This window comes from Alligator sinensis, unplaced genomic scaffold (assembly GCF_000455745.1).
Source record: "Alligator sinensis unplaced genomic scaffold, ASM45574v1 scaffold458_1, whole genome shotgun sequence".
Classification (NCBI taxonomy): Eukaryota; Metazoa; Chordata; order Crocodylia; family Alligatoridae; genus Alligator; species Alligator sinensis.
The window spans coordinates 2,847,339-2,858,961 of record NW_005841944.1 but is presented as its reverse complement, the minus strand read 5'-3'; the positions used below and the strand labels follow the sequence as shown (position 1 = coordinate 2,858,961).

The window sequence follows — 11,623 nt, the reverse complement described above, 5'->3', positions numbered from 1 at the left end:
ATAAGCATCTAGCTGGGGTCATCTAGCCCCAGCCCTCTTCCCTGCCTATGCAGGGGGTCGGACTCGATGATCTATTGACGTGCCTTCCGACCCTAACATCTATGAATCTATGACTTTTCATGCTGAATCAAGAATATGAATTGCGAGGCAGAAATTCAGCTCTTAGTTCTGCACTCAAACTGTAGTAAGATTGCAGGAAGTGTGGTAAGAAAAGTAAATATTAATTTTAATTAGATTTTTTTTTTACCATAGAGAAGAGAAATTCAAATTGAAAATGTTTTTTGAGGGCCTGTGTTAATGTATATAATTTTCCTGGTAGGGCTTCTAGTAATTATGTTTTGTGTGTACGCATTTGAAACTAAACTCATTCAAGTAATAAATGTGACTGATTTATACAGAGCAGAACACCTCTGAATTCACAGATAGTTATTTGTGGACTAAGTTTTCGCTATGATGATAATTGAAGTCTGATCTTATTTCACCTTAACATTTTCTTATTCTTTGTTTTAGTAATACTTAAGGCACATTTTTCAGCATTTGAAAGAGGAGATAGCTGAACAAGTTTCTAGTGATAATGTTAACAATTGGGATTAGTCTCATCTGTGGCAATGCATAGGTGGTGCACGGGCATGCACCCCCTGACAGGCCACGCTCTCTGGTTAGGTGGCAGGCAATGGGGCCGGTGGGAGCACCGGTGCTCCGCCTGTGAGAGCTGGCCAGGGAGTGCGAGTGCTGCAGCTACTTCCAGCAGCCAGTGAGTGAGATCCCACCCCATCAGCGAGATCAGCCGCATGGGACTACCCCCACCTCCACCTCCCGGTTGCTGACTGGCTGCTAGGGGGGGCACATGCCCACCCCCCGAGTAAGGTGGGACCAATCGCCCATGAGTTTCATGCTATATGTTGTCACTAGTGTTTTGCATCTAGTTTCCAAACAAATTTCTACTCTCCTTTAATCCTGAAAGCTCCCAAGTATTTTAGTCTGTGATTTATATTTAAGAAAATAATGCATTTCCAAACGTCTTTGAAGCAGAAATTGTGGACAATGAATGAAAGAATGCATTTTGTAATGAAATTGCTAAGAGCCTTGAATGTATAACTCAGAAATGAGTTCAGTGTGTCTTAGTATCCTGAGTTAATGTGAAAGGAAATGTTGAGTCCACAGGGTATCCCCCCACCCAGTTTTTATCTTTTCAGTCTGCATCTGAAGCCAGTATAAAATAAGTATCATCTCAAAGGAATGAATGACAAGTTTCGTAGTCCATAACTGTCAGTTGTTTACTACTGAAAACCAGTTAACTAATTCAGCAGAAACTCCAATTTTTTTATGATAATTCTAAATATGTAGTTAATAAAGTGGTATGAGAATTGTTATATTTTGATCACTTCTTATACCTTCATATACCACGAGAACAATGATTGTTAGAGTACTAGCATGGTTAGTCTACAGAAATGTAAGTTTTTTGGCATTCAGAATGTCAGAAGTTTTCTGAAAGATTGCCCCTTTTTTGCACTCATTCTACAAGAAAAGCATGTCAGATGTTATAAATAACAGCCAACAGCAGGGTGGATTTGATTTAAATCAAATTGATTTTAAATCTTTGGTTGGGAAGCCTCGATTTTAATAAGTATTTTCTAAAAAAAGGGTGTTCTTGTTGTTTGATATCCTTTATTCATTTAACTTCTTGAACCTACACTTTTAGAGAAAAGTATGGGCTTGACTGTACACTGTCATAACCCAAAGGTATGATTTTGTGTGTGCTTCGGCACTAGAATTATTCCCGCTAAATTGCAGCTTCGTTGCACGGTGGAGTTTTCTGCTACAAAGGAGAACCCCGGTGCAAGGGAGAATTTCCCGCCAATTTGTAGCTTCCTTGACAGGGTGCATTGCTCAAGTTGCAAGAGAAATGCACAGTGCAAAGGATTTCCCGCCACCGGCATGCAAATTTGTTCTCCGCTATTGGCTAGTTCTAAATTATTCCCACGTGGCGGCTAACGATTGGCCTGCTAGCCGTATAAGAGGCTTGAGCGGTTTCCGCCCAAGCCGAAGAGGACTCCACATCCATCTCGTGGGGACTCTGGGTACACGGCAGGGTAATAGAAACCCTGTGTGAGATTCAGAGGAGTTTGGCGACCTGATCCATCGCCCACCTCTTTCTGTCTTCGATTTTTAAGACGTATCTACGAGGTTTCTATTTTGGTGGCGCGCTTGTCCAGGGCATCCGGAGCTCTGTTTCCGTGGAGCCTAGCAAACTCCACGTGATTGTTCGTGTTGTTTTGTTTGTAACTGCAACTCAAGCAAGTTTTCCAGCCTGCACCGCAACCATCTTCGGTGTAAGTAAACAATCTTTAAATCTACCATTACGAGTCCGTGCCTAATTCTAGCGTGTTGCCCGTTCTCTCCGACCCTGTGTGCCCAGGCTGCTGGCCACAGCCCGCGCAGAGCACAAAAAAGGGCCCGGCTCGCACCCGGCCCGCACATACACAAGCTTGCAGAGAGACAGTAGGGCTGATGGGTGGGTAATCGGGTCTGTTATCTCTCATCTCCGACTTCTGTTAACAAGTATGCTGTCTCTGGAGACGACAAACTCTCCCTATGCCTGAAGAAGGGCATTTGTCCCTGAAAAGTTTGCAAAGAACAATTTTTCCAACTATTTAGTTGGTCTAATAAGATGTCACATCTACCCAAAGAACCTTGTCTGCTTGTGCTCTCTGGAGACACAAATCCACAGTTTGAGAACTGAAACTGAGCATCTTAGAGATGCTTAATGGGAACCTCTAGATTGAACATGAAGTCCCACTAGGTACAGTGGTTTTCTTTAATCTTTAGTAATATAGAGAGGAGTCTCTGGGAACCCCATAAGATTGGGCCCTTAATATAGTCCAGGGCCTGTTGTACATTATTTATAAAACTTCTAAAAAGGTTACATGAATATATTGTCTCAAATAGTATATAATTAGAAGTTATAATCCCTATTCCATGATAATATCTTTGAACTTTAACATCGTAAATTAGAATTATCTTTTTTTTTTTTTTTTTGAAGCATCTTCACAAAAAAATACAATTAAGTAAAAAAAATAAATAAATAAAAATAAAAATAAAAAAAAATCGTGTGTGTGTGTGTAATGTGTATATTTTTTTTCAATCATTGATTTTTTACCTGCCCTGGCCAGCAGTCTTTAAAGACCGTAGTTATATGTGACTTGGATTTTCAAAACAACAGGTCACATGCCGGATCTAATTTTAAGCACTTTGAAAATGAGGGTGGAAGTATTTGTGCATCCATGCAGGAGGCCTGTGTGTACATCTCAGCTCTTCAGGCTCCATTAATCTGCCTGGCAACACATGGCAGCGGTGCATAGGGCTGCCCTGATTGGCTGCTCCACATTGCCCATGCTCAGCCTGTTTCCCTGTAGCACAATGTGGGGATTGTGATGGGGGCTTGTGTTGCTCCTTGCTTGAATAGCAGAGATCAGTGAGAAATGCATTCTCTCCCAGAGCAAGAATGGGGATCCTGGAGGACTAGGCTGCCTTATGAGAAGCCACAGCATACGCAGACATTCTCTGTCCCAGAAGAAAACTTCTTAGGATTGATTTAGCCTTGGTTGTACCCAGGTTATTTTTCTTTTGGAGCAGCCATTTTTACTCTGGAAGAAAAAGCCTGAATGTTTGTACACTCATGGTTTTTCCTGGGAGAGCAGCGACTGTTCCAGGAAACTGAATGGTTGTACGAGGTATGTTGTCTGTTCCTGCGTCTGCCTGTGTAGAACCCCAGGAACAGGGTCATAAGAACATAGGTGCTTTTGAAATTTATAAACTCAAAGTAATTTTACACAGAAGAAAAACAACCCCCACCCCACACTAATCATACATGTAGTCCTTTTTTTGTTATTTAATTTAGAATGCCTAGCAAGGTGAGTTGCTTGTTAGTTTGGTTGCCAAGATGTTCCCCCAACACAAATAATAATTTGAAGTCTTTTCACTGCAAATGGTTTATCAAGATCTCCAGTTTCATTTCTCAAGTAATTATTGCTTTCTCTGTAAATTTAAATACAATACTTTGTTTTACAGACCCAACTAATCCATAATGTAGTGAACTACTGAAGGATTTTTAAGGACTGCAGATTTATTTCAATATATACATTCTTTTATCTATTCTACCAATAAATAATGTAACTATGTTAATTCACCTGAAACTGATTTGGCCTATCTTTCCTTAAATCAATCAGTATTTATTGCTCTTAATAATTTTCATCTCACACACAAATGTTTTTAAATTGTGCCAATGTTACTAGTATCATTTTCATGATCCTAACAGATGTTTTAATTTTTTTGTACCCTCCCTTGATACATTTCTGAATCTGAAAACTACACTGCTGTTTTAATTATTCTGTCTGCTTAAGAACTACAAAATACTTAATACTTTCCAATTACTTCTTCAAACGTCTTAGAATATAATTCATTCGAATTTGATTTTTTTTGTGGTGACACTGGCTTTACTGGTTGCTTATAGCAACAGCAGTGTTTTTTATGTGCACACACCCCCATTCATTCAAAAAATCATGTTCCTTTACTTTTTATAAGAACCTGAGTCTTTACAGAACCTAGTGGCCTTGTAATATGTTGTAGCTTCGTACATTTTACCATTGAAGAAACTGAGGACCTGAAAGATTTAAACCCAGCCTCAATGTGCTTTTTTTGCAGCCGCAAATGTTGTGTACCTGATTTATGGGCATTACCAAATACTTAGACTTCCAAATAGTTACTGTATTTTTTTTTCATGAAGCATGCCTTGTTTTTTAAACACAAAATGGGAAAAAAAAGGATTTTTCCTTGAAAATACTGAAAGTATTAGTATTTTCATAGGGAAAGCACAGACAGCTGCAGTAAGTGGGAGCAAAGCTGGGTGTGCTGCTGGCTGAGCCAAGTGGCCCAGCCACTTTCCTGTTCTCAAGCTGAGCTGAATGGGCAACCAGCAGCAGCACCTGTGGAGTCAACTGAGGGCCACTCAGCCTGGGGCTTGGCTCTGCTTTAGAAAATACAGCAGAACCAAGCCAGTCACAGCTTCTGCAGCTTCAGCCTCTGCCTAAAGGGAAAGCCTTCTACTGATCACAGCCAGCAGCTAGGGAGCCACACTTGCTTCCTGTGGTAAGTGCAGGGTTACATTCTTTTTCCCTGAGCAGAGCTTCCTTCTGCAGAAGTTGCTGCTACTATACTGAGTCACTTAAAACATGCACCCCACTTCCCAGCAGCTGATTTTTTTGGAAAAAAAGGTGTGTGTTGTTTGCAAGAAAATACGCTGTATTGTGGCATTTATACCTGTAATGCCAGTCTCTAAAAATCTGGACCTTTTACCTTATATAGCATGCTCAGCAAGCCAACAATAGATGAATAGACTCTAGGCCTTTTGTCTTTTGAGTCTGAGTTTTCTGTTGGTCTGGCTCTGTCATGAAAGTTGACCTCCCTTAAAAAAAACAGTGCTTTAAAAACTAACAGGAATAAAACTTCCTCTTGGCCTCCATTTTTCTTTTTGTATTATACAGCAGTTTGTGTAGCTGAATTACTAAAAAGAATAAGAAGTTACCTTGAACAAAGCCCTTAATAGAAATGGGTGAAATAAATGTTTTTCCATAAGTGAAAATATGAGCAAACGTAACTGCTTTGTGTTCAAAATATATTTTAATTTTTGTGAAACTGTCAAGAAACATACTGGTAGTTGGGCTGCTTAATGCTTTTATTTTTCTTTTCTCTAGCAACTATTGAGTGCATGTATTGGACATGTGAAGAGGTACCCTGAGTTTTACATGCTCCAAGAGATCACCAGTATCATGGGAGGCAAATTTAGCACAGAGCTGAGCTTTAAATTGGAAAAATGTCTTCTTGTATTGGTAATGTTCTATAAATATGTATACTTGTTTAGATAAAAACAATTTAAGATGTATTTCATTATTTTGCTAAGATAATGGTGACTGTTATTCCATGCTTAGACTACAGGTTACTACTTAGAAACATGTTGCTTGGGTTTAATTAACTGAATTATCCTGGAAATTAGAAAGTAACTATTTTATATTTATAGTTTTAAAAATATGGTCATATATTAATAAGGTATTTCTGTAGACCATAATATTTTCATTCTAAAATGCTAATATTTCATCAGTGACGCCATTATAAAGACCTGATAAAGTCGGGTTTGTTTATTTTTTATTCAAGGGAAAGGCTCAATTTGCTAAAGTACGCTTTCCTGTCATGCCTGCACAGCTACAGAAAGATTATAAAACTATAGCATCTATCCTGACTCCAGAACAGAGAGCTTCAGTGATACACAATGTGAGTAATCTATTTTTTAATCATAAACATATATTTAAGAAAATATAGATATATTATTCTTGTCTGTCTTTAATGTTGGGAGAACAATGTAGTATATAGGCTTGATGAAGTGCCTGATGAGGTCAATGGATGTCTTCCATTCATTTCACTGTACATTAGGTAAGAAGGTGAGAATTTGACAAGTCAGCCATCTGTAATTTCTAGTGAATTTAGATAGAGCCGTTGGTTGCAGTATACTTTACAGTTCTTTTGGTGTGCTTATTTTTAAATACTTCTTTGAGCAAGTTCCTTAATAAAAGTGGTGAAATGCATGTTTACCCATAAATGAAAATATAGGCAAATGTCTTTGAAAATTTCTGTTTTAAAAATTTACCTTTGCAATTTCATACTTGGCTAATGCATACTAAACAAAACCAGTCATTTTATACTTGTACACCCAGACTTGTAGTCTTTCTTTCACACATACACAAGCATACGTGTGTGTGTGTGTGTGTGTGTGTGTGTGTGTGTGTGTGTGAGAGAGACTACACAAAGGAAAACGAGAGACCTTTTTTTAGGGCTGTCAAACTATTAGAAATTTTATTGCAATTAGTTGCACGATTAAAAAAAATAGTCACAATTAATCACAATTGCATGGCTATAAACTGAAAATTATGCACATACTTTGTATGGAAGAGGTGTTGGGAGGACTATGGGGGGGGGCGGGTTGCAGCCTGGGGATAAAGGGTCCCCACACACCCTGGTGGGATGTGGGGTACTGTGGGTCAGGAGTGAGGGGCAGTAGCAGCAGGGCTGGGGGGGCTGTGGCTTGGGAGTGAGCAGTGGACACACGCATATGCAGACAGTGCTATGATGGTAAGTCTGGAGAGGGGAAGGGGTTGGGGGCGCGTATAGAGGCCCCCCATGGTGAGGGGCAGGGGTAGGTGCCGGGGTGAATGGGACCCAGGTTTGGGACAGATCATGGGATGGAGCTGCAGGCAGCTCGTCCAGGAGTCCAGGGAGGGGAGAGGGGTGGCTCACTACCACTGTGCATACCCTTAGGGAAGGCATGGGGGACATGTGCCCGCCAGATTTGTGCATGGGGCAAAGGCAGGCTGGGGATCTGCACCCTCCTGCTTTTGCCCTGGGAGCCACGTGACACTATTTTATGCCTCCCTCTGCCAGGCACGCAGGGAACACGCAGTGCGGCCAGTGTGCAGCTTCCGAGGGAAAGGCAGCAGGGCGCAAAGCTCCAGCCTGCAGCAGGCAGCCTGCCTCCGCCCCATGCACAAATCTTGGGGGCACGTGCCCTCCAGGGCTGCACACGGGAGGGGGGAGGCATGCCCCCCCTCCCCCTGGCGCCTCTGTATGAGCTTCCTGCGGCTCCATCCCATGACCTGCTGTGGGGTCCCATTCACCCCAGCACCTGCTCCTGCCCCACTCCCTCCCTCGCCATAGGGGCTTCCTCCCCTCCCCCAGCCCAGCTGCAGCCACCCGGAGCCCATACCCAGGCTGCCCTGTTGTCCTCTGTGCTGCCACCACTGGGCAACCCGGAGGCAGCAGAGCAAAGCCCAGGTGTGGGCTCCAAAACCACATGCGCGATTAACGCATTAAAAAAACGTAACTCAAGAACTGATTAATGCGTTAATCGTGTGCATTAACTGCAATTAATTGACAGCCATACTTTTTTTTTCCCACTTTGAGGAGATTTTTATTAACTTGGTAAGAACTTGTTTGCCAGAGAACTTGAATTAAATTTCTAGGTTACAGAATTTCTTAGGATGCTTTCTAATGTATTCATTGAACAGATATTTGAAGTTGTTGTTAGCTTTCATCCATAAACATAGAGATATGGAACAATAGTTCCATTCACAGACTGTTGACATTTTTTACTATGTTTACTCGATTCTAAGAAGAGTTGTTTTTTCCCCATGTAACATGTGGAAAGACAACCCCCTCAAAGACGATCACAAAGGTTCTTAAGGTTCATGGAGACACCCCCCCCCAGCATAATTCCTTACAATTTTTTTAATGCTGCATGTCATGGACTAGTAGCAATTTTTTAAAAAATATTTAGTTTAATATTTCTGCTTTTAAACCACCCATTGCAGTTCTAACTTTACCTTAGGATTTTTCATTTGGGAACTGTTTTTAGTGCTATTAATAGATCTGCAAGACATCCACTTAAGTCATAGGTATAAGAACATTTTCTAGTATTCCAATGATCAAGAAGAAGCTATGCTCCTTTAATTGAAATGAATTTCATATTGTCTTATGTGCTTTTATTTGAGATGCATCTGGGCCAAAGTAGTAATTGAAGTCTTTTATATAGATAGAATATGTGCTTGGGTTTATCCTTTTTTATTCACAGAAATTCCTAGAAAGAAAAACTAATAAAAGACATAACTGAGAACTTTTGTTCTACAAGATGTGTGTTTAGGTTTTGGAAAATACATACAGGGTGTCACCTAACTTTTCTTTTTAAATCCCACCCTGATGTTATGTCTGAATATTGTAGTAAGTATGTGGTAATTCTTAATTTCATTTGTTCACTTCTTTCTTTTTAGGATATTAGTTTAGATTCTAATGCAGAAAAACTTGCTTTGAAATATCATCCTCAAGTAGTTTTAAGTAGTCGATCATTGTTTACTTTGCTGAATAATCATGGACTGAACTACAAGGAACAGTGGGAAATTCCAGTTTCTGTTAAAATGATTCCTGTTGAAGGTATGGTGTATTTTCATACCAACTTAATGATGTCCAAAGTCACCTAACTTGATTTACGTTTTCATAATCCCTTTCTAGGTGAAAGAGCAGAGAATTTGAAAATCCTTGTACAGTACAGTCTAAATCAGTGGGAGCGAGCATTTTTGCCAGTTGTGCCTCAAATTAAGCCCTGAGTGTCACTCCAGTCTCCTTCCCCTACCCAATCTGCAGTCCTGCCCTGTACTTCCTGAGTGATCTGCTGCTCTGCTTTTTGCTCCCTACCCTATTTGCCACTGTGCTGCCTGGCCCCTCCCTGATCTGTCATGTGCCCCACACAGAGATGGCCCGTGCCACTTTTGGGACATGTCACAGGTTGTCTATCCCTGCTCTTAATAATGGGTTCTCCAGCTGAGTAAATATACATGCATTTCCTTCAGTAATCCTTTTGAAATCTCGGCTAAAATAGTACGTGTATCTGTCTTGGGTGTTGATATATTACTTAAGATAAGAGAGAACCAACTTTTTTGCAGGTGTGTCACAAGTTAGCCTTTCCCCATCAAGTGTCACTCTGATCCCTTTGCCTTGCTTGTTCTACTGCTCTGGCTTCTGCTCCTTGCCCTCTGCTCCCTGTTTGATTTGCTGCACACAGAGCCTGCCTGTGCCACTTGTGGCTCTCAAACAATAGATTGGTCATCCCTGACTTAAATAATGTTTTTGTACCTTCTAGCTAGTGCAGGGTGTTAAGAGTCTTTTTAACTGTCTCATATGTAACTTCTACAATTTTTATAAGGTTTCTTAATGATGGAGTGGTAATGATGCAGTCAGAGTGTTCTGAGAGCCTGTTTATGAAGTGTTTACACTTTTTGTCAATTAAGGATAACACAGATTAACAGATAACAAAAACGTGCTTGTTTTATGGTGTAATGGTAGAGATAGGGTGGTTATTTTAAGCAGTTTCATTAGAGAGCTGTGACACTTTTCCTCAGGTATATCAAACCTGGTCTGTTTAAACACAGGGAAGAGAAGGTAAGTTTAGAGGTATAATATAATAGCTGGGTGAGATTTTTCTGGGGCCAGTAGATCCATTTTCAGGACAAATAGGCAGAACTCAAGGCCAGGTACAGACTTTCATTTTCTACCAGAATTGCCATTCTCCTGGCAGAAATTGAAGTGTACAGATGGTCAAGTTTGTTTTGGTTTTTTTCTTTTCCCAAAGCAAAAATGTCTGCTTCAGGAGAAAAATAACTGGGAAGCAGCCAGGGTTAAGTTAACTTGTTCCTGAGATAGATGTTCAGTCTCCTAGGGAATACTATATACTTTCCCTCAGTTTATCCCATTCTGGGGACTGGGAGGAAGGCTCCTAGTCTTCTGGAGACCAGGGTGATCCCTCTCTTGAGAAGGCAAGGCAGAAACTACTCCTCCAGTCCCGTAGACTGGAAGGTGAGGGGAGTAGCAGCTATCACTCCCTGCCTTTTCCCTGGGTTGGGTAGTCCTTGGTTTCAAGAAGAGATGGGGGGAGGACAGGCGGGGTTGTCAGCTCTTGTCAGCTTCCTATCTCCCAGCTGAGCAGCAAGGCAGCTTATTTTAAAGGCCAGTGGCTGGTAGCAGGGCTCAAGGACCTCATTTCCAGGTGCTGGCTTTTAAATTGCTGCCCCACCATTCAGCTGGGTGGCAAAGAGGAAAGGGGAGTGTAACAGGGGGCCTTCTCAGGGCCGATTTCCGTGGCCCGCCCACCTGTTCTTGGGTCAACCGCCCGCCTTCTCGCCCGCCACACCTTGGTGTTAATTGATTCACTAATTGATGTCACTCAAGCGGGAGGCTGCCCATTTTGGTGCCCCGATGCCAGGGGGCGCTCTCTGCGGCTCCTTTCCTCCCCTACACCACAGCCCAAGCCTCGCAGATGGCATCTTGGTGTTTACATCCTCGCCGGCCCCCACGCTGGGCCCCAGAATGATCCTAACAGGACCCCTCCATAATCCTTCCAATCAGACGGCCTCTCCGCCTTCATTCGGGCTACCTAGCCCCCCGAAACCATTTTCCCGTCTTGGGTGTGGTCCCCCCGGGACCTTCGGCTACCAGCCCTGGCCCACCTCCAGGCCAGTCGGAACCCCAGGCCCCCAGCTCTTGGGCATCCCTCGCGGTGGGCCCCCGGCCCGTTTGACCCTCCTGGTCCTGGCCCCAGCATGGGCCAGTCGAGGGTACTCTTTTGTTTGGGTCGGGTCTCTAGCCCCTCACTCTCTCCGAAGGTCCGCCCTCTGGGCCCTTCACAAACACAGGGTTACCCTCCCGGTGGTGGGGGCTGGGGGTTAAGGCACCCCGACCCGGCTTTCACCAGGGTGGTAACTGGCCTGGCATTTCCTGGCGGCTCCCGCACCACTGAGAGCCCCACCAGGCCACCCACTCCCGGCAGGGTGCAGTTTTAGGTCATGCCCAGGACCAGGAGCCTCCTGTCCATCCCCTACAGCTCCTCCCTTACTTCCAGATGATCTCAGCAGCCCTCCGGCCAGGCAGTGTTGTTGCCTGATGTCCAGCAGCCAAACTGCCCTGTTTATATAGGCAGCCCTTAGCTCCAAAATGGCTGGCCTCGGCACGCACCCGGTGGGTGCCCGCT

The 11,623-nt window shown here is 42.8% G+C and overlaps 1 protein-coding gene across 3 annotated transcripts in view; it reads left to right on the top strand.

Annotated features, from left to right (window-relative positions):
- Window positions 1-11,623, top strand: part of ICE2 (interactor of little elongation complex ELL subunit 2) — a 66,087-nt gene that overhangs the window by 15,875 nt on the left and 38,589 nt on the right. For 2 of the 3 annotated variants that reach the window (XM_006020036.3, XM_006020037.3), the window contains exons 5-7: window positions 5,754-5,888; window positions 6,211-6,327; window positions 8,874-9,033. In XM_006020036.3, the coding sequence (XP_006020098.1) occupies window positions 5,754-5,888; window positions 6,211-6,327; window positions 8,874-9,033 (412 nt within the window). The remainder of the gene's footprint in view (window positions 1-5,753; window positions 5,889-6,210; window positions 6,328-8,873; window positions 9,034-11,623) is intronic. The other variant, XM_025199462.1, reaches the window with a different exon arrangement.